The 27,147-nt window shown below is 37.1% G+C and overlaps 2 protein-coding genes across 18 annotated transcripts in view; one reads left to right on the forward strand and one right to left on the reverse strand.

Moving 5' to 3' along the window:
- Positions 1–27,147, forward strand: part of LOC129731299 (casein kinase I) — an 82,452-nt gene that overhangs the window by 16,136 nt on the left and 39,169 nt on the right. For 10 of the 17 annotated variants that reach the window (XR_008728994.1, XM_055691163.1, XM_055691177.1 and 7 more), the window contains 2 exons: positions 18,797–18,907; positions 19,266–19,435. Coding sequence is in view for 16 of the 17 variants with exons in the window: in XM_055691163.1 (XP_055547138.1) it covers positions 18,797–18,907; positions 19,266–19,435 (281 nt within the window). In the remaining variant the exon portion in view is untranslated. Of the gene's footprint in view, positions 1–18,796; positions 18,908–19,265; positions 19,436–21,274; positions 21,427–27,147 lie in introns of all 17 variants that reach the window. The other 7 variants (XM_055691165.1, XM_055691179.1, XM_055691170.1 and 4 more) reach the window with 2 other exon arrangements.
- On the reverse strand, positions 8,223–9,556 carry LOC129731302 (uncharacterized). The gene is made up of 2 exons (XM_055691181.1): positions 8,764–9,556; positions 8,223–8,701 (listed from the first exon to the last, which is right to left on the reverse strand). The coding sequence occupies exons 1-2, from the start codon at positions 9,508–9,510 to the stop codon at positions 8,507–8,509; spliced, it is 942 nt and encodes a 313-aa protein (XP_055547156.1). The 5' UTR covers positions 9,511–9,556; the 3' UTR covers positions 8,223–8,506.

Here is a 27,147-nt window from a genome sequence, read left to right on the forward strand (position 1 = left end):
AAGATGTTCATGGCCATCAAGAGATTCGGCCAAAATACGAATTTCGCCTTGGCGGCCAGTTTGAAAATTAACTTTCACATCCGACAGAAACGATGAAAGCTCTGATCGAAATGCTTTCAAATTTGCTACAAATACCACGATAGGTGGAACTTTAACCTTCTTCATAACGGCTTTATGCTCAGTATGAGAAGTATGAATTTCTTGATCCCCAACGGAAGAAAGAATATCATACCTGTTAGTCGAAATTTTAGTGTCACTTGGAGGAGATGCCTCACGTTTCCTTGAAGCCGCATCAAAGCGAGCTTTTCTATTTTTTCCAGGCATAACTGGAAAACTTCACTACACTTTCACTTCACTAAAGAATTTAAGTAGAAATATCTCAAACCAAATTTACTCACTAAACACTCGTTAACGCTAAAAACAAATTTATTACTTTGCGTTTCAACAGGTAGTCTGTTGAAAGCGAAAAACAAAATTTCAATATCTCTCGGTAGTCTAAGACTTAGCCTCGAGCTGTTGGTAAAATGCGACCGTACTGTAGGACAGTTCAAGTCGATCTCACTGAAACTTACTATTTTTGTAAAATTTTTGTAAATCATAACCGAAAATCATCGGGTAGAATTCCCACATTGATTTTCGTTCCTTCTACAGTTTATCCCCCCGCAACCATTTCCCTTGCCTTTTGAACTGAACTCCGTCTCAAAGGACCACGGTAAACTTTAACCTTCACCGGCGGCGTGCTCTCATAACCCAACAAAGTGCTTCCTAATGAAGACGAAAATTGTACATAATCTCCTTAATGAACCATTTCCCTTATTGCCGGTAGCTGCCGCTGCTATCGAAGCCTATCGCGTTACGTGGAATCTCGGCTGAGTCATTTTGTTGTTACGCGGGATTAATGAATTCAGATTGATGAAGTTTGCTTTGCAGAAGAACAAAAAAATAACAAAGGCAACTCTCTACCCTAGGATCAAATAATTAATCCCAAGCCTCAATCGTTCCAGTATACAGCCTGAGCAGCCGTACCGTGATAGAAGATTAAATTACACGAAACTTTCCGATCCTATAAATAAATTATGCGTCACTTCAGCACAGCCAGCTGGCGTTATTTTTTATGAAGTATGCTTTTGTGTCAAATAACTTATCCCGGGACCTTGTCAAGCACAAAAGAGTAGAGTACGATAGATTAAAATATCCGCGTGGTTTACCTTAGGTGTTATCAATTGAAGCTGCCTAGAAAGGGCTAGCGTACTTCATCGCTTATCTTTCATTGTTTGCCGTTACAGGTAAAGTACTCTAGTCAGTTAGATTATATGAAACACATCGTAACGCCGTAAATTATTCCCAATATACAACATCGGAGTCCGAATCTTAACGATGGATTACGTAACAGAAACATTTGCTGATATCCAGGGTTTTAACAATTTGATTTTGTGGTTTTATGAATCGGGATTAATTCATAAGTTCCTGGATGTGAGTGTGTTCCGCAGTATCAGATGATATAACACGATTTCAGGGGTTTAAAAAGGAAAAAATACGCGATTGCAATTCATTTCGTCTATTTATAGTAGGCATAAGTTTTTAGGTTTTTAGGAACATGTTAGTGCATAGCGATAACAAAAAGCTAGTGCAGTCAATTCGCAGCATTGTTAAAACGTCAGAAATGCCTGACAATGGTAATTATTTTAGTCAATACTGTGTCAAAAATGTACAACTCTTACAAATATGTATTAGATACAACTTTATTAAAAAAAATAAATTACCTATAACTCATCCAAAGTACTGCTCTTTGTTAGCTGTAACTTTGTCACATCCTTCTGACAGAGCTTGAATACCGCTACTATAAAACGGTTAGTCTTTGAAGCTGTCACGAATGATGTCATTTTTCGATTTCTTTATATGAGTTAAATTGCTGATCAGTATCAGACCATGTACCATCGAACGGAACAAGTAATAATATCTTCTACGCAGCGCTCGGTCTAATCGTCGAAACTAACCTCAGAGATATGATTTTGTTTGGTTTCAACAGTTTACAATAAATAACACCGACCTTGGTCCACCAAATACACACAGCATAACCGTCGCAGTTTGTATGCGTTGAAGAAAACCCTTCCTTTTTTTGTCGCTGGAGCGGTAGTTCACAGGGAAAAATCGACGCTCAACGTCTCTAGCATCAAATAATTGAATCATTCTTAAAGCATGAAATCGCTTGAATCATTCTTAAAGCATGAAATCGCTTGCTTCACCGAAGCGTGCCGAAGTAAATTCTTTCCTCATCCTCATCTAGTATTTTCTCCAAATCAGCATCTCAGATGGTTTTCAACGCGGGCAGTCGTCAACATCAAAATTACTGTTTCTAAAGCAACGGAACCTATCTGTTGTTTGACTTAGAGCAGCATTTCCGTAAACTTTTTTTCTAACTATCGATGCGCTTCAGCCACCGTCTGGAATAAGAAAAATAAGATTTGCCGCAAATGACGCAAATTTGACACAAAGTCGGACATTTTCACACAACTTAAAGTAAATAATGCCACAATGAAGTCATTAACATGTCAAAGTGGTTTGTTTACCACATATCTCAGCTTGGGTCATCACGTTTTAGATACATCAATTTTTTGATACGTTTACAGCAGGCACCATTGACAAATAGCGAGAGCTTAGTTGCGCACCTAATCAAAAATAAAAGAAATTTTAAGAATGTAAAAAATATCAAGAGATGAAAAATGTCAAATATTTTAGAAATAACAGAAATTCATTCAATCAAAAATGGTCGATTAAATTGGTTGCCCGTTTCTTGTGGAATTGCACTATTTCAGTAAATAGTGCGATTCCACAAAAAACGGGAATCCAATTTAATCGACCATTTTGATTTGACTGTAACTTTGTATAGGTGTTTCTTTGGATAAAAGATACCATTTTGTTTAATTTTTGGAACACGACTCATTTTTGAGCAGCTATTTAAAAATGCTATTTCAGGAAGGTACTGATGATTAAAAATATTTTTAAGGCCAAAACGGTTTGTTTGATCGGTGTGACGTCTTCGGCAAAGTTGTGGATAATAATTTCGTCTATTCAGAATTTTTTTTTTCAAATTGAAACAAAAATTAAAAAGCTCAATTTGTTTGAAAATCTATTTTTTTATTAGAAGCTTCAAAAAATTACCTAAACATTGAGGACCGTCCGATCATGGAGAAATCAAGAAAAAAAAGTTATAATTTAAAAAAAAAAGTTTTTTTTTCTTTTTTTTTCCACAGGATATTTTTTTTTTTTTTTTTTTTTGATAAGACAAAACTATTATCTACAACTTTGCCAAAGACACTATGCCAATCAAACAAACCGTTTTGTCTGTAAACATATTTTTAATCTCCAATATAGCATTCTTTGGGTAATTTTTCTCATTATACCTTTTTTTCTTGATTTCGGCATTGTTTTGGTAATCTTTTATAATGTTTATGAAAAATTGATTTTTAAAAAATGAGCTCATTTGAGTAATAAGTTTTTAATTCTTTGTTTTAACTTTTTTCATTAAAAGAATTACTTTTTTAGAGTGTATATATGTTTCAAAAAGACAAAATGGTTATCTACAACTTTGCCGAAGACGTCACACCGATCAAATAAACCATTTTGGTCCTAAAAGTATTTTTAATCATAAATACCTTCCCAAAATAGCATTTTTGAATAGCTTCTCAAAATTGAGTCCTGTTCCAAAAAAATTAAACCGATAGTACAAAATGGCATCTTTTGCCCATAGAAACGTCTATGCAAAGTTTAAGTAAAATCAAAAATGACAATTAGAAAAAAATATTTAAACTGGGACATTTTCTGTGAAACTGCTCAATTTCATTTTCAATTTTTTGAAAAAGTTTATTCCTAGAAATTCATCATCCGCTCAAATTTCGTATGAGTTTTCCGCAGAAAAAGATGAAATTCCGGCATTTTCATAAGCGCAAAAAATGTCTGAAATGTTCATCTGAGCAAAGTTATCCCATAATTTTTTATGGGATGTCGCAATACTAATAAAACTTGCACCGATGCTTCTTAGGGCTAAAGATGTCGTTTTGTGCTATTAGTATTTTCCGTTCAATCACGACTAATTTGTCAAAGGGCTATGTAAAAAGGATGTCGATAAAATTGGTGATATTTTTAAAGCCAGAACAGGGGTTCGTTTGATCGGTGTAACGTCTTCGGTAAAATTGTTAATGATACAGAGCTGAGCTGAGTGACTCGTAAATAGGAACTTTGAAGACCAAATGCCTGAAAAAAGAGACATGGAAGAGACCCAAAAAAAACGGAAAAATAGAAATATATGTTTAATTTCAAATAGAAATATATGTTTAATCCTCAATTGCTACGATAAGCTCTCTTTATAGCCAATAAGTTAGCTATTAAGTTATTTGTAAGTTTACTACCCCTTTTTTGACAAGTAGGTTTAAATCCCTACGAATGATAAGTTTTAATTGCGAAAGCAAACAACTCCTAATAATTAAAATTACAAATTTCTAACAATGTTGAGAAGTCACCGTTTGTGATTGAACACACATACTCATTATTTACTAATATTCATCATAAGTACTTAAGCTACTAACTTAAGTACTTAAGCTACTACTAACCGATTGGAAAATTGGATTTTAACCCATTCCTGGTGGGTGATGCCATATGGCATCACCTGACATTTAAACTTTTTTTTTTTAAGTTTAACAGTTATACTTGAATATTGGCGCGATGAAACTATTCAGTGTGGTTAGAGAACACATCGATCTTTAACATGCAATACAGTTTGTATCAATTGTGTCTACGGGGACGGGACACGAGGCATATGAACGCTAGGCATATGGATGTTAGGCATAGTATGCTAGGCATACAGACGCGAGGCATAATGGATACGAGGCATACTGCCACAAGGCATAACGGACGCGAGGCCGAATGGACGCGAGGCCGAATGGACGCAAGGCCGAATGGACGCAAGGCCGAATGGACGCAAGGCCGAATGGACGCAAGGCCGAATGGACGCAAGGCCGAATGAATGCGAGGCCGAATGCGATGTTGTATGATCGCATGAGATCCAATTATGTAGTTCAGGTGCAAATATATTCCTAAAGAGTTTAAGTTGGGTATAATATTTTTCTTGAAATCATGCGGCGAAGACGCATAAACGAGGGCAAGGAAACGAGGCGGCACTAAGCCGCCGTGGTTTCCGCAGTCCGAGCCGGCCGCCGACCCGCCGTCGGAAGCGGCGGCCTCTCGCACCCAAACGACTGATCTACTGGTTTGCTAGGTCTACTCAAACAGAGTTTCCTTCCCTTAGTTAAGTCCGAACGAGCGGTAGCGAGTAAGGACAGCATTCGCTCGAACAGCGAGTCGGCTGAAGGCCGCGAGTGTATTGCTTTCCAAATGACACTTTGAAGCCGAATACATGTTATTGAAAAAAGGCTGTGATGATGACGATAATACCGTATTCCGGCTCACTTCCCCTTGGCCTTGTGTCCATTCGGCCTTGCGTCCATTCAGCCTCGCGTCCATTCGGCCTCGCGTCCATTCGGCCTCGCGTCCATATACCTCGTGTCCGTATGCCTGCCGTCCATTATGCCCAGCGTACTATGCCTCGCGTCCGTATGCCTCGCGTCTGTATGCTTAACGGGGTGTCATCATAAATCAGTTAGTTTTCAATAGATTTCCTTCGTAGCATGCAGGAAATTGTAATTTGATTATTCAAGTTATTGTACAATTGAAAGTTGTCAAGCTCTGATTAGTTGCCCGATGTCTGCTTTCCCTAGCACGGTCGACAGAATAATTTACCTAGTCAACCAGGAATGTACTATTCAGGATATATAAAAGCTCGCTTCCCAAACCAACCATTTTACTAGTGGATGCCCACTCTAACGGGTACCAGAGACGGTTGCGGCAGATAGAGCAATACTTTTTCTTCCCCTGGTAAAAAGTAGCCATTGTGCGGTAGCGGTAGTATCAATGGCAGGTGCATTGGCCAGCAATTCCTTAAGTGAAAAAGCGGAAAAAGCAGGGGCACTTCCTTTATCCAACACTAATAAAATAGCTCTCTGGAACAACGTGCCCCTGAAAAGATTCAAAATGACAACTGGCGTTGATTAACAACCGGGATGATCCGGCAATACTCTAACAAGCTATAATTTGGCCACATTTGGCCATTTTCAGGAAGTGCATGTTCACAATTTCAAAATAACCATAAATTAACCCCAGACGCCGTTTTGAAACTTTTCAGTGTCATGACATTATTTTCAGAGAGTTGTTTTATCAATTTTGGATAAAAGCTATTGTTATTGGTGTAATGCAAGTAATGTAACAAACAACCTTATGTCGTCCTACGTCAACCTTGCCGTCGTATACACCGGTACAACCCTTTTGTTTTTTTTGCTTTTGGAAATTTTGTCTCATTCATCTATGAACAGCTAACAATCAGTGATTAGGTATCCTTTTGCAGTTTTTATAAGAAAAAAACTGTAAAAAATTACCTTCGGGCCCTTTTTTTGTTGCAAAAGAAATTTAGTTGTTGGAAGTTTTTCTCTGTTCATTAGTTTGACCGGTCTTCCACTGCGAATTACTGTTGAGGTTTGCATGGTAGTATACACATCCGAAACTAGAACATTTTCGGGCTTAAAATGGTTTTACTGCGAACTTTTTACTAGATTTTTGAGCAGTTCAATTAGGACTGTACAGTGTGCTTGCGCAATGCTGCTTGTTTCGACCAGACTCCCGAAAATGACTGGGGAGCGACACTAAACTGATTACAGTTCTTTTTTTTTTCATTCTAGCAGCCTCGTGAATAAGCTATTTATGTGAGCTCACATACAGCTAAAGCTCACGCAAGGCAACGTAACTGTCCCGAAGGATGTCGGGGATCATAGGCTGTCGTTAGCGACAGCTTACAAGAACCAACATACATAATACATAAGGAGATGTAAAATAACAGCCCGTTTGACTTTGCATGTGTGTGGTGTCATCAGTGGCTGTCGGGCTATGTACCGAACGTACGGGGAGCACGGGCAGCTGTGCAATACAATGAGAGCCGAATTAGTTGAAAACTTGCTATAACGGATAGACAGTCATTTTCAAAACCCTGGTTTCGACACCCTTTTGAACATATTTGAGCATGCAAAACAAACGGGGAGCTTCGCACCACACACCCTCCCATCAATCTGAATTTTACAATATCCCTGTTGAATCTTCTCCAAACAAAAATAGGTCCCTAAAACCGGTCTGAGTAACATATGAAAGTTCTCTCCTGGGAATTCCAATTAGGTGATATTTTTAGGATGGTCAGAGGCCCGGGTATAGTAGAGCAAGTAAGCTTGAAACGGAAAGGTAAAACTTACACACAAGCATGGATATGAATGATAAGCGTATCACTTACTTCAAGAGTGATACTGCCAATAATATAAAGTGCGGAAAACACCTAAGGAATATCACAATATATTCAATGTTTCTGGTTGCAGTGATGGGTTTACACTTACATATCATTTTTCTTTAAGAAAAACTCAAAAAAAAAAATCAAAATTTTAGTTGTCTTGTTATAAAATTAATTTTTACCATTCTGCCAGTCTTGGTAATACCATTAGAAAATATTGTGATTTTCAAAACTAATGTCAAGTAGCTGCTCTAATGTATTTTTATATATTGCACAGCAATATTAAAAACATCGAGAATCACAGAGCCGTAAATTTTAAATTTGTCTTTCTCGAAACGATAAAAATATCATTCGGTCTTGTTTGATTTTTTTCCGATTTTTTTAATAGAATAAAATAATATAAGTTTTTCAATTTATGAAACACAGACGAAGTAAACTGAACAGAACCAACCGGTAACACGTGCGACCTTCGAAGCTTCCAACTCCCCTTATTAATGTTCTAACTCATTTAATTTAATCAACCAAATAGAAATCAACACGTTAGATAAACTTGTCAATATAAGCTGCAACATATGTTTTGTTGAAATGTCGTGTATAAAGGAGATTTATAATTGTCACCAGCTATGCGAATACTTTCTAGAGGAAAGAGTAGCATAATTTGCTTCTTAAGTGCTTTTTACAAGAAACTGGTTCTTACAAGTTGCTTGAGAGTGTACGATTAGCAGCAGGATGTGAGTAGAAGAAAAGCATTTACCATTGATAATGGATGGGAAAATTACTTTCTACTGATTGTGTGCCACCATCTTCGGGTTTTCTAAGCAAAGAATAAAAACGTTTAAAGTGTGTTTGTCAGCAATATGTAACATAAAAGGATGTCAACTCGTATACTGGACGCCACTTGAAGAAGTATAGCGTTTAAATGTGTACATCGTAATTGTGAATGTGTTTTTGGGAGTGTTATGATAAGATGACATCGTCGCTTGGATAAATGGTCGATTTGTTTACATTTTCTATCAATTAGAAGCTTTTTTGAACATGCGAATTACGCTTTAGAAAATATATTTGAACACATCAAGTGATGTTTGAACAGTTTTCCATCAGACGCTGTGAGGCTGTCATCAACGATCAATTCACCCGATTGCTGCAAATGTTGATCCATTGGCGGAGACCCAGTGAAAGCTCAAAAGCGTACGAAGCCATGTCTGCAGCACACTGTAGTAGATTTGCTTTGGCAACACCTAACAGAGGATCCGCATAGCTTGACAGTTGATTGATCGTGAATGCTAATTTGTACGTTTCAGTTTGAGTTTTAATTAGAACCTGCAAATTAAACCGTTTCTCGTAAATGCGCGCGTAATAGCTTACTCGAAAACAGAACTTACCGAGAAAAGGCACGCCACCTTGTATAGATCAGTCATCTCATCGTCGAAATAGTCCTGTACATCAACGCAGGGTCCTAGGAGATCCTCGACATCTTCGGTGGCCTGTAGAAATTTGGTCAAATTACTTCTAACTGTATCGCGAAGCAAAAAAAGCTGCTGCATTCGGCTTTCAATACAGCCATCCTGACTGCGATTGACCACCGACTGGATCAGTTCTTCCACATCGACTTCCTCCACCACGCAGTCCCGGACGGTATGGTTCAACTCCTGCACACTCGCACGCATATCCTTAGCAAATGAATTCAGAAGACCTTTGATCTGCTTCTCACTCAATTGATTTGCATAAGCCTGTGCTTGGCTGACAGTTTCCTTGATCCATGCCAGCCGCTTAGCGACTATCGCCTTCGATTCGGTACGATATTCCTCTGTAACCGAGTTGATAAGTCTGCTCAAAGCATCCTGCACAGCGGTCCCACTACCGATAGACGTTCCGTTCAACCGGGCAAGATTAATTGTAACGTTCATTATTTGTGTCCCGTAGTCGATTGTTTCGGCGTTTGTATTTTCCCGGTTTCCGAGCGAAATGGCATAGTTCGAACTGCTGCTTCCGGAGCTAGAGGCTGTAGCTTGCGTGGTGGTCGTTGTGGTTCTAGTGTAAGGCCAAATCCAATTCCACCCGAAAGCGTCGGTCCCAACAAGGAAAAAGATCAACGCCGACGATGACAGTCGTAGTGCGTAACAAGACATCACGTCAAAATTCGATTTCGGTGTAGCTTGCAAAATGTGTTATCTACGGTTTATATACGTTTCGTTTCTCATCCAACTGGACAATCTGTTTATCCAACTGGCGACCTTTGAATTACTGAACAGTACTAACCGCTTTTTCTGCTAACCAAGGGACGACACGACTGCCATTGGAAGAGAAACAACTGTTCCAGTCGTTCCGATGTGTCTATTTCAGCTTGATATTAGAGGGATTTCACACCAATTCACCCATTCACTGTTTCGGGTTTCAGTGAAACTTTGTGAGTTTAGTAACTGTTTCTCTAAAGGAGTCATGAAAGTATTTCACATTATTTAGTAAGATTTTCTGTTCATGCCATTCGTTGCATTATGACGCCATCTGACATTCTAAATTTATATTAGGAAAATGTTGAGAACAAGCTAAAGATGAACTAAAAAAGAAAACTTGCAAAACATCGTAGACGAGTTCGCGTGAAACTCCCCAAACCGGTGAAATGTCATCTAATTAGGATATCGTAAAGAAACTCCGCTGAGTGTCCAGCTCGGCTAGACCAGGCTAGGAGTAAACATTTTGTTGACACGCAATACCCTACGACAGCCGGTAGTGGTCTGTTCCAGTAGGTCCTGTGTCATGTATATGTAAATTTGGACACATTGTTCGGACATTTTCTTCAAGTATATTATACTCTCTGTCTTGCCGCCCGTACATTCACGTGCAGTCAACGGCAATCGTCTCCTAGGGTGGACCTTGACGTTTGCAACTGTCAGCATGCTATCTGTTTCAGGTTTCGGTGTGAGAACCTGCCGCATCAGCTGTTGATTTACATGAACAATTTGAAATTCATAAAGTAAGGCATAATTCGCTGTTAAATGGAGGTGAAAATAACGCTGGATGATTACCCTGAAGACTCCATCCAATTCACGACGTCACTCTATGAAACTATGTGCTATGTTGTATGTACATACATGATGATATGAGGTTTCCCATTAGCTCAGCGCTATAATTGGCGAATATGTAACATGGGCTAGAAAGTCTAGCAGTGTTACTGCTTCCTTCCACAGAAACCATACATTATCCGTGCACTAGAATCAATGCGAAATTTCCAACGCAAAGAAATGACGTGCGGCAGGATGAAAATTTAATTTACATGAACGTTCTACGAGTGCGGTCCTTTTTATGGCTTGTTCGTTTACGAACCGACGTCATCCTGATGCTCTCCTCCTGCTGATGTGTGCATAAAGCAGGCTGCAGTACATATATAAAATTGGTATGTTGACTTTTTCGTTTTCGATGCCATGTCTGGAATTTTATCTGCCATCGGGGAAATCTACGGTTAGAGAGTAACGTAGCAACGTTCTGTTCGGCATTTTATGTTTTGAAGCACCAGATCGGAGCACAAGACTCAAACTTAGTGATTTTTTTTTAAATGTGATGATTAATTAACATATCCATGTACGGGTTTTCTCAGAGTTTGAAGTTCATGGGCAGCATTATTCGAATCACTACACATTAAAATGTTTTTCTCTGAAGTGATGGAGAGTAGATTGTTCGACCATCGATTATTTCACGGGCCCGATATCCACTCTACTGCTGAAAAGTCTACAAAAGTAAAATAAATTATGTGATACCCAAGGGAACATCCTGTTGATATAGCGTCTGATGTACCATACAGTTTATTAAATGTTTTTCGTGCAGTCATCTTTTATGCACATAATATCATTTTCCCCGATTGTATGATACTTTGTCGGACAACATGAAACTATAAAATGGTAATCATTCTAGCTTGTCAATCAATCTCGAAAAGCTCGGCATCGGCCCCCTGCTCCACTGTTTTCAGTCGAACTGATCGGACAGTGTGTAGTAGTGATTATCGATGGAGTCGTCTCGACATCTTTCTCCATTCACTTCGCCATCCCGCAAGGTAGCCATCTCGTGCCATTGATATTTCTTATATTAACGACGTTTATTTCTGGTAATCAATTGTTTTTCGCCGACGGTATAAAGCTCTTCACAAAAGATAAGGCTCTGTCAGATGAGTGAATAAACATTTATGACGCTCTTAATCAGTATTGATTATTTTTAAACAAGTTTTGTGTAATTTTCTCAGCTTTATTCTTAGATCATGTACACTTACAGGAACAATACCACAACTACGGAAGTACACGTAGCAAAAATGTCCATTGCTTCAGAATTGGTGATTTCTGGATATCAATAATCTTTTGTCTAATTGCATTTTGAGAACCTTGAACTTAAACAAGTTCTATGGTAAAAGCGTATCTTGTACAACTATACTATGGTAACCTATGTTTTTGTGTTAACTAATTCACGATGCAAGTTTCCAATTGAGAATCAGGAACTAGAATTAGACGAGAGTCATATTAGATGCAAACTTGCCTACGTTTTGCTATCGCACTGGCTTGGGTATTGAAAACCGAAGGTCTGGATGTTATTCTGTTCGATGATATTCAATTGCTGTCCATTTTCGGATAGTAAAATTAAATAACAGTATTCATGATATCGTATTTGGATAGCCTAGAAATAAAAATCGAATTTCTAGCATTCGTTGCGCTTCCGAATACGGTTAGAAGTTCAGCCATCGATGACTATTCTCTTCTCCCTTGCTGCACCATTGATAATTTATGTGCGAAATTTTGTACTGCAATTTCCGCCCTGCTCAGTTGGTACCTCTACTATCGCTGCTGTTCGATCAAGAATAACGAAATTTTGCCCCCTAGAAGTTTAACATTACCTTACGGATTGGAGTTCACATCCTTGACCTCTCTCTCCCCCCTCCATATGCGGCGAGGAATGTGACTGTTTGGATTTCCTTGCAACCGTACCGGGACGATAAGGATCGGCCAATGGCCGGTTCCGAAAGCAAAATCGCTCGCTGTTGGTGGCGTGTCGTTACACAATAAATATACAGTGAATAAAAAGATGGGAAATTTGATATTTCTTTTTATTAGCACATTCGGGAAAAAAGCAGTTAAAACTACTGGTATTCAAATTAGCTGTTAATTCACTTTATTTCTATTTAGTTGATTTTCTTCAGCACCCACAACACAATCATCGACGTAACGTTCGACCGGGGAAACAATTCATCATTAGGAAATTCACGAGTTCAAGGAAACTTTTCGGTGTTGAAAGATGGTCCCATGGTCAGAAACGGGTAACGACTACAAAAATTCTACTCCCTTACAAACGCAATGACCCTGATAGGGGAGTTAAACACAAACTAATGTATTATCACGGTCATTTTTTGTTCTTGCCTTGCATGAGCCACGATGCTTATGGTATAATCTTGTACGTTTTACTTTGTGGATTTTAGTTTAAGGATTCAATTAGTCGTTGGGAATAGTAGTTTGATTTGCTATCGGGCAGCTAAATCGTGAAGTCGTAAATCATAGTAATGAAAGAATGTACTTTGATTTCTTTGTCAAGTATTGCTTTTCCACATAGCGATGATTTAGACAACAGTTTCCCAAACATTCTATCAGGGGAGACACTTGCTTCCGAGCATTTCTTGTTATTGTAAATTTGTTTAATAGAACTCTTGAACATAATTAGAGCCAATTTTTTAAAGATGATGAAAAGAAACTGCAACAGCAGCAAATATTGTTGAGAAATTCAATGTTGAGTAGGCTGTCCCAAAAAAAATCGATGTTGAAAGATAATGTTATTTATAGCATATTTGTAGAACATTTCGACTTTCTAAAAAATCGTTTTCAGGTTGCCCAAACGTGATTTATGAAAAAATGGCTTGTTCAAGCTACAAACCCACTCTTCTGCATTTTTTTCAAATCTGTTCGATTCCTTAGTTTTTCCATATATTTTTTTATTTTTGTGGGATTATTTTTGAATATTTTGCTTGGTTTGGTTCAGCATCACATTCAATTATTTGACTTACAGAGCCCATTGAACATTACAAAAAAGTGAATTTTTCTTATAATTTTCAGATGAAACCTTTCAAAACACATTTAAAATTTTTTTTTGATCAAGATCTCAAATTTTTATTGCGAAGCAGGATTCAAGACGAAAATTTACATTAAAAAAGATCTTTGATATCATATCGGGGGGCTGAGTTCTTGGCGTTTTTACATGTGATGGAAAACTATGCATTTTCTCAAAAATGACACTAACGCTCAATATCTCCATTGCACAGTGTTTTGTTTTGCCGTTTGTGCATATAATTTCCTAAATAGTGATTCAAATGTTGATTATAGCCATAAGGTATGTTCGGAAAAGTTTCAGGATATTCAAAAATGCATCTTTTAATGTAAAAAGATGGGTGATTAATCCACCAATGAGTGAGATAAAAAAATTAATTTTTAATCAGAATAAGGTGTCTTCGACAAAGTTTTAGGTTATCTGAAAACAAGAAACTTTACCGAAGACGTTATGTTACTATCTCTTACATATAACGAGCAATATTGAGTTTTCTATTAGAAGGCACTAAAATCACAATTTTCGTTCTAACTTTTTTCGTGGATTTTTCCGAATTTTTAAACCTTCTACTAAGTTATCAGACATCTAAATTTGCATTTGTTTTCTTAACATTGTTATTTTTTATCTCCAAAAATAAAACAGTTATTTAACATATTTGTTAAAATGCATAGTTTTCCATCACATAGAAAAATGCCAATATCTCAGTTCCCCGATAAGATATCAAGTATCTTTTTTCATGTAAATTTTCGTCGCAAATCCCGCTTTGCAATGAGAATTTTAGTTCCTGATCAAAAAAAATTTTTAAATGTGTTTTGAAGGGTTTTATCTAAAAATTATTAGAAAAAATTTATTTTTTATGATGTTTAATGAGCTCTGAGAGTCAAAAAACTGAATGCAATGCTGAACTGAACCATGCAAAATATTCAAAAACAACCCCACAAAAATAAAAAAATATATGGAAAAATTTAGGAATCGAACAGAATTGAAAAAAGTGCAAAAGAGTAAGTTTGTAGCTTGAAAAAGTCATTTTTTCATAAATCACGTTTGGGCAACCTAAAAACAAATTTTCGAAAAGTCGAAATGTTCTACAAAAATGCTATAAATAACATTATCTTTCAATTTAGGGCTGACCACCTTGACTTTTTCAACATCGATTTTTTTGGGACACCCTAATGTTGAGTTGTTTGTCAGATATTCAATCAGCGCATCGCAGCGCGTTATGGTCTTCAGAAGAGTTCTTCCCTGGAAAATTTCTTACAAGTATCATGTGTTGATATATTTTATAAGAGCCAACCGGACATCTCTAGAGAATAAGTTTCGAAAAAGTGGGTATAGAACCGCAGTGCAATTCCACAAAAAACGGGCAACCAATTTAATCGACCATTTTTGATTTGGCTGGAACTTTGTATAGACGCTTCTATGGGCAAAAGATGCCATTTTGTGCTATTAGTTAAATTTTTTGAAATACAACTCATTTTTGAGAAGCTATGTTAAAATGCTATTTTGAGAAAGTGTTGATGATTACAAATATTTTTAGAGCCAAAACGGTTAGTTATATCGGTGTGACGTCTTCGGCAAAACTGTCTATAGTAATTTTGTCTCTCAAAAAAAATTTTTTTTTCGAAATAAAGTTAGAAGGAAAATTAAAAGTTTATGAGCTAAAAAAAAACTAATCTTATTAAACTTTATTGTTTTTATAAAAACTACAAAAGATTACCTAAATATTTAGAAATTATCATAGACAAATCAAGAAAAAAAAGTCATAAATTTTTGGAAAACAAAATTATTCTTTTTGGTTGGTTTGCTATCCAATAGAGGTTTGTTTGGCATAGTGTCCTAGGCAAAGTTTGAAAAGATCATTTTGTCCTTCAAAAAAAAAAAAAAAAAAAAAAAAAAAAAAAAAAAAATATATATATATATATATATATATATATATATATATATATATATATATATATATATATATATATATATATATATATATATATATACCCTGTAAAAAAATCTTATGCAGTTTTCAAAAAATTTTTTTTTAAATGATTTTTTTGAGATGATAAATTTTAAATTCTCCTTCTAACTTTCTCTTCGTGGTCTCCGTGGTTCTGTGGTTAGCGATGTCGGTCGGCTAGCTCTCCCACACGGTTGTGATATCGGGTTCGATTCCCGGTCGAGTCGAGGATCTTTTCGAGCTGGAAATTTTCTCGACTCAGCACTGGGGCACGGTGTATCGTTGTTACTTATCCTACACATGCAAAATGTGCCAAAAAACAATATCGATAACGAATTCTCTCGACTGATCTAGTTGATCGAGACCGCTATTAACCCCAAGGCTAAGCGTGCGATATTGTTTAACTTCTTTTCAAAAACAATTTTTTTTGTAGAGTGTATATTTTTTTCGGAAAAAACAAAATTATTATCTGCAACTATGCCGAAGACGTCACACAGGTCAAACAAACAGTTTTGGCTCGGAAACTATTTATAATTATCAATACCTTTCCAAAACAGCATTTTGAATAGTTTTTTAAAAATGAGTCGTTCTTCACAAAATTAAACCAATAGTATAAAATGGCATCTTTTGCCCATGGAAACGTCTGCAAAGTTTCAGACGAATCAAAAATGGCAATAACAAATAAATAATAAAACTGTGACATTGTTTGTGGAACTGCTCTTATGCAAACATAAAAAATATGTACTTTTTTATACCAACCACGCACACGTGTACCAAGCACCAGCAGCATCTTTACTGTTGGTTTCAACCGGTTTCAAATCGTAAAATTCAATACTCTATATTTATTTGTTAGACAAACTATACACACTTGTGCGTGGCCCCAAACAACTTTTTATCGTTTACTGGTTTGATTAGGTTTTAATATAACTTTTTCATTTCTTTCAAGTATATTCCCGCATATTTGTGCGTGGCCCCAACTGTCTTCACTACCTTAGGTTGTTTAAGAAGGTGCTGCTTCATGATCGCCCTGTATTTTTCGATGGGGCGGAGCTCCGGAGTGTTGGGAGGGTTGAACATTTTCGGCACGTAGTGGCATGAGTAGTTGCATGAGGCCAAATCCGGCTAGAAGATTGTTGGGACGTTGTGGGCCTTCAGGAAAGAAAGCAGCCGCTTCTGGAGGCACTCTTTCATGTACACCTGTCCGTTCAACGTGTCCTGGGTCACGAAAGGTGCACTCCGCTTCCCGCACGTGCAGATGGCTTGCCAAACCAGAAATTTCTTCGCAAATTTGGACATCTTCTGAGTGCGGACATGCTCCGGAACGCTGAACTTATCCTTGGCCGTGAAAAACAGGTTGCCGGGGATCTGTTTGAAGTCGGCCTTCACATATGTTTCGTCGTCCATGATGCAGCATTCAACTTTCGTCAGCATGTTGAGGTACAACTTCCTGGCACGGGTTTTGGCGGACTTGTTCTGCTTCTCGTCGCGATTAGGGGCCTTTTGTACCTTGGACGTTCGAAGCCCAGCCTTAGATTTGGCCTTCTGGACAAAACTTCGGCTTAGGTGCAGCTTCTTAGCCACATCCCGAACGGAGGCGTTCGGGTTTCGGTTGAAGGCCCCAACTACGCGGTTGTGATTTTTGGTGTTGTACGAAATACTTTTTCAATTCTGGGCTTCCGATCGGTGGTCAATCGTTCCTCGAACCGCTTAATCACTCGCGACACCGTGGTTTTAGCGATGGAACGATGCGAGAGATCCTTGTTCTCGTGATGAATGCGCAAGATTTTATCACGCACGAGCTGTTCTTTCGACTCCATTTCCGCGAGTTTTGATCACAGGACTTTAAAACATGCAGGATGTAAATAATGCACTATGAACTAAATCCACCCAAATTTTCATTAAATTCTACCCAACGGTTAAAAAGTTAAAAGAGCAATTTCATGGTGTGGCAATCTCATCGTGGACACCCTTTACATACAGCAATTCTGGGACAAAAAAATTATATATATATATATATATATATATATATATATATATATATATATATATATATATATATATATATATATATATATATATATATATATATATATATATATATATATATATATATATATAATTATATATTTTTCAAATGCTTCAATTTTGCTCAAAATTGCAGAGATTGGTCACCCGTCAAAAATAAGAGACGCTCCAAATCGCTTGCTCGCAGCAAAATTCTTCAGTACTTTTAGTTCTTGAAGATAAACATCTTTTTCTTATACTGTATCCTCCTTTTTACACCCATAAAGGTACATAACCACACGTTTTTCTGAAGGCCTAATCAATAACGTTTAAAAACAAAATATTATACACTTAAAAGTTTTTCTATTATCATGGTATAAAAAAGTTCTTAGACTTCACTTTTTGCATTTTTGCATTTTTTATCTTCATATTTCTCTATCTCAGGTATAGTACCGGCTACGGTTCTGAAATTTAGAACCTTTCTGAAGTGTCCATTTTCTAAAAAAAAGTGTAGGAAAATGGATTCATTATCCAAAAATTCTGATACCCATGGAATCCGTGCGTACCACCTGCGCAGTTGATGAACCTATCTACGAGAGGGGTTATTCCGTAGTGCCGTAGATGTTCACTATGAGAAGTGCTTTAAATGAACAATACTTGGAAATTTAATGGGTGATGTTGCCTGTTACTGGAAGCCACCCTCATAAAGCAATAAAAAAATCATTATGAAGTTTTTAAATTGTATCCGAATCTATTGAATACACAATACAAGCATTTCACTGAGGTATATCACACATCATTCAATATCATTCTATTGTATGTGGGTTTAAGTTGGTCTCGAATCAAGAAGTTGAACAATTTTGTGGTCTGAAATAATTGTGTACGGCCCCAACAGCATTCTAATTGTTTGTTGGTCTAAGCCGGTACCAAATATAAATGAGCCATCAGCTGGCGGCTGTACGGAATAAACTAGAAATAGTTAAATAGACACGTATAGGAATTGAATGTATGACTACATAAGCACCTATCAAGATGAATCCTGATCCAACGTAGTCGTGTATGACTACATAAGCACTTATCAAGATGAATCCTGATCCAACGTCAAAAAATTGTTATGTCAGTCCGAACTCTGTAACCGCAAGATTACAGAGTCCGCCTTGATAAGCGGGTGTAGTCATTGGTTCGAATCTTAGTAGGTATCAAACCATTCGATACCAAAGGACATGGGTTTGTTCTAGGTTTATTGAGTGCTTATGTACTGGAGTAAGAATATATATTTGAATGAAGAATGATAGTTTAACTTGCACAACTTGCTACATAAAACAATGCGTCATCAAGGTAATTGGATTTCTAGTTATTGATACTTTCCTTCTTCTCCTCTTTCTCCACAGGGAAGAACCTATACAACAATGAACACGTAGCAATAAAAATGGAGCCAATGAAATCAAAAGCACCACAACTGCACTTAGAGTATAGGTTTTACAAATTACTAGGATCCCATGGTAAGTGATTCGCTCCTAGCTTATGTTTGATATTGTTTTATCCTTTTGTTGGTGCACTTTTTTGTATCTTCGTGTCTATAGTTGCGCTGCAATTACACGTCCTTTGTTTCGCGATTGTTTAAAAAAGTCGACATTTATAAAACACCCGGTTCAGCTATTAATGATGCAGTTGCCCAATGCGACAGCTGCGTAGTTTTGCTTTTTTCGCAATTGGCTTAGTTGTAAATTTGTAAGTGTTACAGTTGCTGCTTAATTTACGAAACGCGATTTAGAAATGTTCCAGCAACGAAACCGTGAGCCACGCGCCGGGTATGTTTTTCTGTGTGTGTTTATCTCTTTCACTCTTCCCCCGTTACAGATACACAGTCTCCTCCCGAGGGGATACCCCGTGTGTATCACCTAGGTACGTGTGGTGGCCGTTACAATGCAATGGTACTAGAACTGTTGGGACCATCGTTAGAAGATCTTTTTACGTTATGTGGAAGGAAATTTTCACTCAAGACTGTACTGATGATAGCTAAGCAACTAGTAAGTCACGGGTCGGCAAACACCCTGTACTTTTTACGCTCTCTATTGTTTTTTTTTTCTTCTTTTCTCTCACTTTCTGTCTCTCTCTTACATCAACTTGTGTTTGTTATCTGTTTTGCGTTATTTTATTTCTGGTTTGTGTTTCTGTTAACTGTTTTCTGTTGTACTTGGAACTGTGCTATTAACTTTTGCGTACGTTCTGTAGCTGTTACTTGTTACCTATTTCTTGATTTCACCGTTCATGATTTGCTTGGACTCATTTCTTGTAAATATATTTCCATTTATCATTGTTTCATCGTAGTGGTTGTTAAACCAGCCAAACCAAGCCCATTACGTTCATTTTTGTTCTAGTGTCGTGTGAGTGTGAATTGCATATTTTACTGGTAGATGCCGCTTTGATCTGTTGAAGGGAAACTCAACTTTTGTTTTTGTTTTAATTTGTTTAGTTGCTTTCTTTTTACGTTTTTCTCTCTGCTATCGTAGAGTGACGCTTTGAAACGTTCAGAAGTGTTTGTTCAAAAGTAGGAACGTTTTGTTGAGTTTTTTCTTTGTATGCCTAACCCAGTAGTAAAGTTTCAAAACGGATACTAATCGTTTCTAGAAAACATGTTTGACTTTTCCAAATGGCAGCATCAAGTCTGCTGCCATCAATAAGCGATACACGACTAAATGTTTGTGAGTTTCGTACTGAACTGAGCTTTCCCGTGTTCAATCAGCACCCCAAAAATGCTAGACTGTCATGCGTGTGTGTAGCGTCAAAGACTACTTTCGCTAGTCGGACCATATTAATATGCATTTATCACTATTTCTTTACCTTAGTGCTAATAAAAGCTATGTGCAAGCCTGCCATTCTGACAAGAGCTGGCGCTGGCAGTGCTCTGCCCAGCGTTGGCTGCTCGTAGAAAGCGATGATCAATCAACAATTGAAGTAGTAAACCAATCCGTTTTCTGTTTCTTTCTTTAGGATAATCCAATTGAAAATATTGCCAGATACCATTCCGTGTAGATAATCAAACATCTTTTATTAATTTTCTTTGTTTTGTTTTCTCTTCAGTTTTTAACCTATAAGCAGATCTTCTACTATCCAAAAAACACACATCTTTCGCTTGATTAAATCCTTATTAGCTAAAAGAAGCTGTTCTGTTTTCATTTACCTTTATTCTTTATTTCGAAAGCGTTAAAATCAAATACCAGAAAATGTTCCATCGAAGTAAAAACAACCTTAGTTTGTAAGCCGACCCGTACTTAATAGTCACAGCGCAAGTTGGAGGATGTTACCTCATGCGGACGAATCGAATGATATTGAAACTAAATTGTTATCATTTTTCCTTCTTCTCACAGTAAGCCCGCAAACAGCCGAGCAGAAAGTCCTTGAAAAATTGTCCTTGAGTACACAGTTGGCCGGCTATTTCGCTCTTTCTGCCGCCACATACAAATATCATGCGTCCCTTCCCAGGTTGAACAGACGAACGAGGCTTTCCTTCTGCCGGTCAGCACGTTTCCCCGTGCCGGGCTATTTCCCTCTCGTCCTACTCCTATCGACTTCCGATGGTGCAGGATCTCACACTCAGCCCGATACCGGGTGGCATCACGTGAATAATCGTTTCCGTTTCCGTTCGTACTTTCAAAGCATTGGCTGAACACGTAACTACGGCAGTCTTGCCAGTTTATCGGAAAATTTAACGCGTTTTTCATAAAAAAAAACAACAAAATTGCCCCAATGAAACCTCCCAGTTTTGTGTGTCATACTTAGTTCTAAATTATTCTCACTCTTTCCTTTTCTCGACTTTTAACACATAAAAAAAACTAATGTCAATTGCCAACTCGCAAACTCCCCAGCAGAAGGTATACCGGAGGTATACTACTTCGGTCCCTGTGGCAAATACAATGCACTAGTTATGGAATTACTCGGTCCTTCACTAGAAGATCTGTTTGATCTGTGCGGCCGGCGATTCTCGCTGAAGACAGTACTCATGATAGCAATACAATTAGTAAGTAGTTTAATTTCTCTTTCACACACTCTCTTCTTTATTCTTCCCCTTTTCACCCTAACATTTACTCTCTGTACTACTTTTTTATTAACATTTTTCTCTCACTTCTACTTTTACCACCAATATATCGTAAACATACTCTCACTTTTTACTGCATTCTTTCACATTATACTATTCTATGAACACCGATTTTGTACTTGAATGCGCTGTAATCGCTCGTAACATTCGTCTGTTGATTTTTGTACGTACTCTACAGTATCACAAGGTTAAACCCCTTATCTAGGTTCACCGGTATTCCTATAACATTTTATTCTCTCCGTCTAAGTGTATTTTTATTTTAATTTTTTTTAAGACTCTTTCACGGTAGTCGTCGATAAATACGTCAACTGTATTTTTCTTTTCTCTATCATTTTCAATGTCTACACTTTAGATTGGTGTCCACTGGCAAGGGAATGGTTTTTCGCTACTTCATTGTTGATTTGGCTTTCAGTTGTCTCTGTCAGTAATGTGTGCAATCAACGCAAAATTGTTTACAGTTTCAGTTTAGTTTGGCTTTCCACTATCGTTTATGGCGAAATCCGAAAATTTGGCTTGAATTCTGTGAATGTGTATGTACATTTTATTTTTTATTCTGTAAATATGTAATTTGCGACTTTTTCGTTCATTTTGATATGCCACATTTCTAAACGAGAAGAAAATGTAATCTTTCAATTTCAGCGGGGGAGGTTAGTGAACTTTCCTCGTCCCTATGTAAGTGTCATTACCATTGCAACGTTGAAATAAATAAATAAATAAAATTTGTATCAGCAGTTATCTGACGAAGGTACTCTTCATTTAAATGAGGATTCATACCGTCTCATAGCCGCGTTTTACTGAATCAGAGATTGAGCTATACTCCTCGTCTATGGCTTTTATCATAGAAATCATGGATTAAAAGCAATATAAGTGATGGGATTTCACAAAGCAACAAGGGTAGAACGTCTCCTGTGAATTGAGCTTTACATTGTACACTATGAAACATTGTGTTATTTTAGTAAACCGCAAAACACCAAACTTGTGGACAATCGATATTTTCTAAATCGTTTTATTGTTAAGTGTAAAATATGAGCTGATTTTCCACGAAAATAATCAACTATTTACCACTTGCGTTCAATTCGACATGTAAACCGTGCATTGAAAAATCAAAATAGTAGATGCTGTGGAACTTTTTCAGCCATTTTTAAAAAACCCAATCTTAAAGGAAAAATGCCGAAAGTTTATGCCTCGGAAAAGATAATAGTACATTTTTGTGATGAAAATTTTAGAATGTAATTCTGAACAAAAGATAGTTTATTTTTTTAAAGTACATATTTTTAAGTTCGGGTATTAATAAATCTTTGGTTTCGGTGATGGCCAAGCAAATCATTAAAATTAACATCATCCAGGACTGCTGGTGACCCTAATATTTGAAATTGAGTTTTCATGCATAGGTTCATGGACAGGCAATTGCCAAAGGATGAAGAAATAAATTTTTCACTAAAACAAGAAAATGATTGTGGATAATTAATGTATATTTGTGATGTCTGTACTTGGTGACGCACTGAAAAAAGTTAAGAGTATTGTAGAGACCGTAGAACTTCGACAGCCTGTCTTATATCAATGTCGGTTGGGCAATACATTCGATTGTGGTTATTCAATTTGATAATATAAAGCGGAAAATTTTATTCCCCTTTCTCTTTCAACTCAATTTTGTTTTAATGACTGGTGACTTAATTATAAATATCTTGTATTAGGTGTTAAAGGTCTTAAAGTGTTGTTGGCCACTTTAAGTTGTTTTGCTAAAACTAGAAGACATAAACATGGCTTCCGAAATTACGTCTGAAGTTGATCTGCGGACTCCGGACATCTCTAATTCCGAGATATTTGGGCGATATTTGGTTATTTTATGCAGATTTCCGAAATTAGCAACCATGTACTTCAAAATAGCTTCTGATGTTTATTTACGGCCTTTCATTTTCTGCTGTTTTCAAAAAACCGGAAGTCACCATCCTGAGAATGACGCCTGCAGTTGATTTTCAGTCAGTTTTTCCGAGTCACTATCCTGAAATGGTGTCTAGGGTCAATTTTTGGGTACTTGGTATCATCCCTATTGGATAACATTTGGCCTTGTTTTCAGTTTTGATTGGTCAAAATTTGAATTCAAAACAATTTCGATGGGCGCATAGCTAATTTTTCAATCGATTACTGTAATCAAAGAGAAAATTCGTTGAAAAATGACTGAGTTTTAGCCATTTGAAGACCACAAAAAGATCAAAATAATGGTGGCAGTGGTCCGCAAAAAAAATATGAGAGTGACGCCTTCGATGTTGTCGGTTTTTCAATTTGCGCCCCTATATTGTTGCCGTAAGACGTAAATCTACGTCAAAAACAACATTAGCTTTGTGAGGAAACTACTACGGTTTTCTTCTGGTAGTTGCAAAGGTTTAATTTTTTTATTCCTAGAGATTCCTGCGAAACAATCGATTTGAACGAACTGGAAAATGCTCACCAAGGTTCGAATAGCTTAAATCAACACGAACTTTGTATACTTTTACTGATGTGAGTCGTACGGTCTAATATTTTTTCCAGAATAATTAAAAACCTATTATATATTTATATTTATTTTTCCATCAGTGAAATCAAGAATTATAAAGATAAGACGAGGGGAGCTCGTATCGCAGCCTCTAGGTAACAGAGTTCGCTTTGACAAGCGATTGGTCATGAGTTCGAATATTAGAAAAACTAAGACCGTTCAGTGTCAGAGAGGTACTTTTGGGCATGGGTTTATTTTCAGGCTCTTCTTCCCTCACACTAAAATTTCACTCACACACAGTTGCATGAATACACACCTCTCCAGGGTAACTAAAGAGGCTCGGCAGAGTCGAGCAGAAGGGTAAAAGTATAAAAATCCGTTACACTGATCACGGTGACAATGAACCTTACTTTCCGTTAGATATCTTTAGAGATGCAGCAGTAAACTCGGTCTCGGGCAACGAGGATTGTAATACACTAAAGTCACTTTTTACGCGGGGGATACGTGCCGCGTAGGAAGGAACAGCGTAAAAAAACCGCGTAAATTCCGGAATCCGCGTAAAAACGCATAAATTCCGGAATTTGCGTAAAGAAAACCGTGTAAATTCCGGAATCCGCGTAAGAAAAAAAAAACGCGTAAATTCCGGAATCCGCGTAAAAAACGCGTAAATTCCGGAATCCGCGTGAAAAAAAACGCGTGAACTCCGGAATTCGCGTAAATCAAATATACGACCATAAAGACGTGGTCGGTGCCGTTATCGATCTACACAAAACGGAAGCTACTGAATTGTTGTACATTGAAGACGGGAAATCATCCCATCTAGCCATTCCAACTAGATCACGGAGGAGCAACTACGAAATGTGCGGTAGTTCAAGCTCATGACAAATCAAGGAAATATTCAAGAAAAATTGTTTTGACCCAGAAGCGATTTTTTTAAACGGTTTGTTGGCACTAAAATAATGGAAGAACACTTCAGCTGTGATCAAGAATTACCATCACAATTTATTCAGTAACGAAACGTGGTTGAGCTGTTAGCTGCAACATAACATTGAATCCGCCAACTCTATACTTACGTATAAAAGGTTATTGGACGATAATTATTGACGTAGGACCAAGGTTGCATATTCAATTTTTAGCTGCCAACTCCATTCAATTGGTCGCGTGCCGATAATTTGCTCCACAAGTACAATTGTTAAATGTGATGTACGACAAAGTTGCAGTCCTTAAGTAATGCTACAAGTTTGTCAAAAAAAGCAATGCTCTAACTCTTATGCCTAAAGTGTGAGAGCCCATATTCAGTTGGGTATTCAGCCAATATTCGCGGTGAATATCACCGCATTGTCATACATTGTTTCACAAAATTACATTTGTGGAACAAGCTATCGGCACGCGGCGATAAAACACCCAAAAATTGAATATGCAACCTTGAATAGGACAACGTCTTTGTTCTCTATACTGGGGGTACATTCTGTATAATTGAAAAAGAATCCGGCGAATGTTTGGTTAGAATTCAAACAATAATATAAGTATAACCACATGCTGGATTTAAAAATTTATTAAAATATCAATGAGAACCGATTTTTCGAATATCGTTTAGCGGTAGGGCTCAATAGTTTCGTCTTCTTGAAAAGAGTCCCTATGAAAAATTTCAGCACAATCGGACTTCAGGAACAGGTGCCTTAAAGCGGTTAAAGTTTTAACACTTAGACCGACGAAAAAAATACACAGATTTATGGAATTTTCCATATCGATTTTTTCATGTCTAATATCTTACAAATAGATGAAACGTCGAGATGGTGTTATCTAAAAAAAATTAAAAAAAAACATCTTTTCTGAGAATTTTTTGAGTTGGGGCCACGGGGAACGTATAAGAAAAAAATGACTGAAATTCCGATTGGCGGTAGGGCTCAAAAGTTTCATTTTAGAAACTTTTGAGATGCGGGAGTTTTCAAGCTCCAAATTTTTTAAGTCCCAGAAAGTCGATTTTTCTTCATTTTTTTAGATAACACCAGAAGTCGACGTTTTATGCATTTCCAAGACATTTGGCATCGAAACTTTATATTTCAGAATCAACAATTTCATGAAACCTGTACATTTTTTCGTCGGTTAAATAGTTGAAACTTTGACAGCTTTGATTGAGGCACGTGTTTCCCAAGTCCGATTGAGCTGAAATGTTGCATGGGAACTTTTTTCTAGAAGACGAAACTTCTGAACCGGGCCGCTAAACGATATTCGAAGGTCATATTTTTCCCATACCTTCATTGGCATCCTAATCAATATGTTGTTGAACAGACTTTAGTTATTGTTACTACTTCATTGTTCGGTAAATAAAATTAATGACAAGTTTCAAGGTCGATTTTTCACGAACAAATGAACCAATCTCATGCAAAAACGCTTAGCACAGACCGTGAGTAAACACCAACCATCTACTGTGTTATCCTCTGTATAAGGGTCAAAAAACATTGATCCTTCCGTCCCAACAGGTCAAGTGGCCATGAGCGTAGACTAATTTGATGTCTCGAAGGTAAAGTTTTTCCGAAAGGTTCGTGACAATCTTTTTCTTTAACCACTGATGTCTTGAAGGAAAACATGCTTTTACGAACAACAGTAACTGGTAACTCACTTTCTGCCAGTACAACGGTACACATGCTTTCTGGAAAGGTCAATACTGCTGCTGATGGGGAATAACAGTTCATCTCAAGATGATAGTTGAACGCTTCTGTAACTAAATAAATGTAACTGTACGAAAATTGAAAAGTAATTAGTCAAGTGAAGTGAAATATCTAGAGAGTGAGCTTATTGTTGTGATTGAGAATTGATTGAATGATTTTTGTTTAATATATCTTTACGTGTGTTTTCAAAAGTAGATGGTTTAAATTTTTTTCCAGAAGTTTATTCCAAATTTTTCGTAGCTTATTCTTCCTGGTTGCAATATTTGTAAGTGAATCAACAGTCCAAACTTTCTTTTAAGGAGGATATACTCAAACATTTCACAATTTATTGCACTATGATTTTATATACTTTTTTTCTGCTGTGTTGAAGATGTCATTTTGTGATACAGTGATCACCTGATTTTATAATCCCCCTAATGCTGTTTGGGGTGATAAAATAGGGAAAGTGATAAAATCGGGAATTTTGTTATAATGACTAGGTACTAGAGTTTGAGCTGT

The sequence above is a fragment of the Wyeomyia smithii genome, chromosome 3, assembly GCF_029784165.1.
Source record: "Wyeomyia smithii strain HCP4-BCI-WySm-NY-G18 chromosome 3, ASM2978416v1, whole genome shotgun sequence".
Lineage (NCBI taxonomy): Eukaryota > Metazoa > Arthropoda > Insecta > Diptera > Culicidae > Wyeomyia > Wyeomyia smithii.

Excerpts from the sequence above, each read along its gene's own strand:
- LOC129731302 (XM_055691181.1), bottom strand. The coding sequence starts at position 9,510 with ATGTCTTGTTACGCACTACGACTGTCATCGTCGGCGTTGATCTTTTTC. Across the intron at positions 8,702-8,763 it reads AGGTGGCGTGCCTTTTCTCG|GTTCTAATTAAAACTCAAAC; the intron begins GTAAGTTCTGTT and ends TTTAATTTGCAG.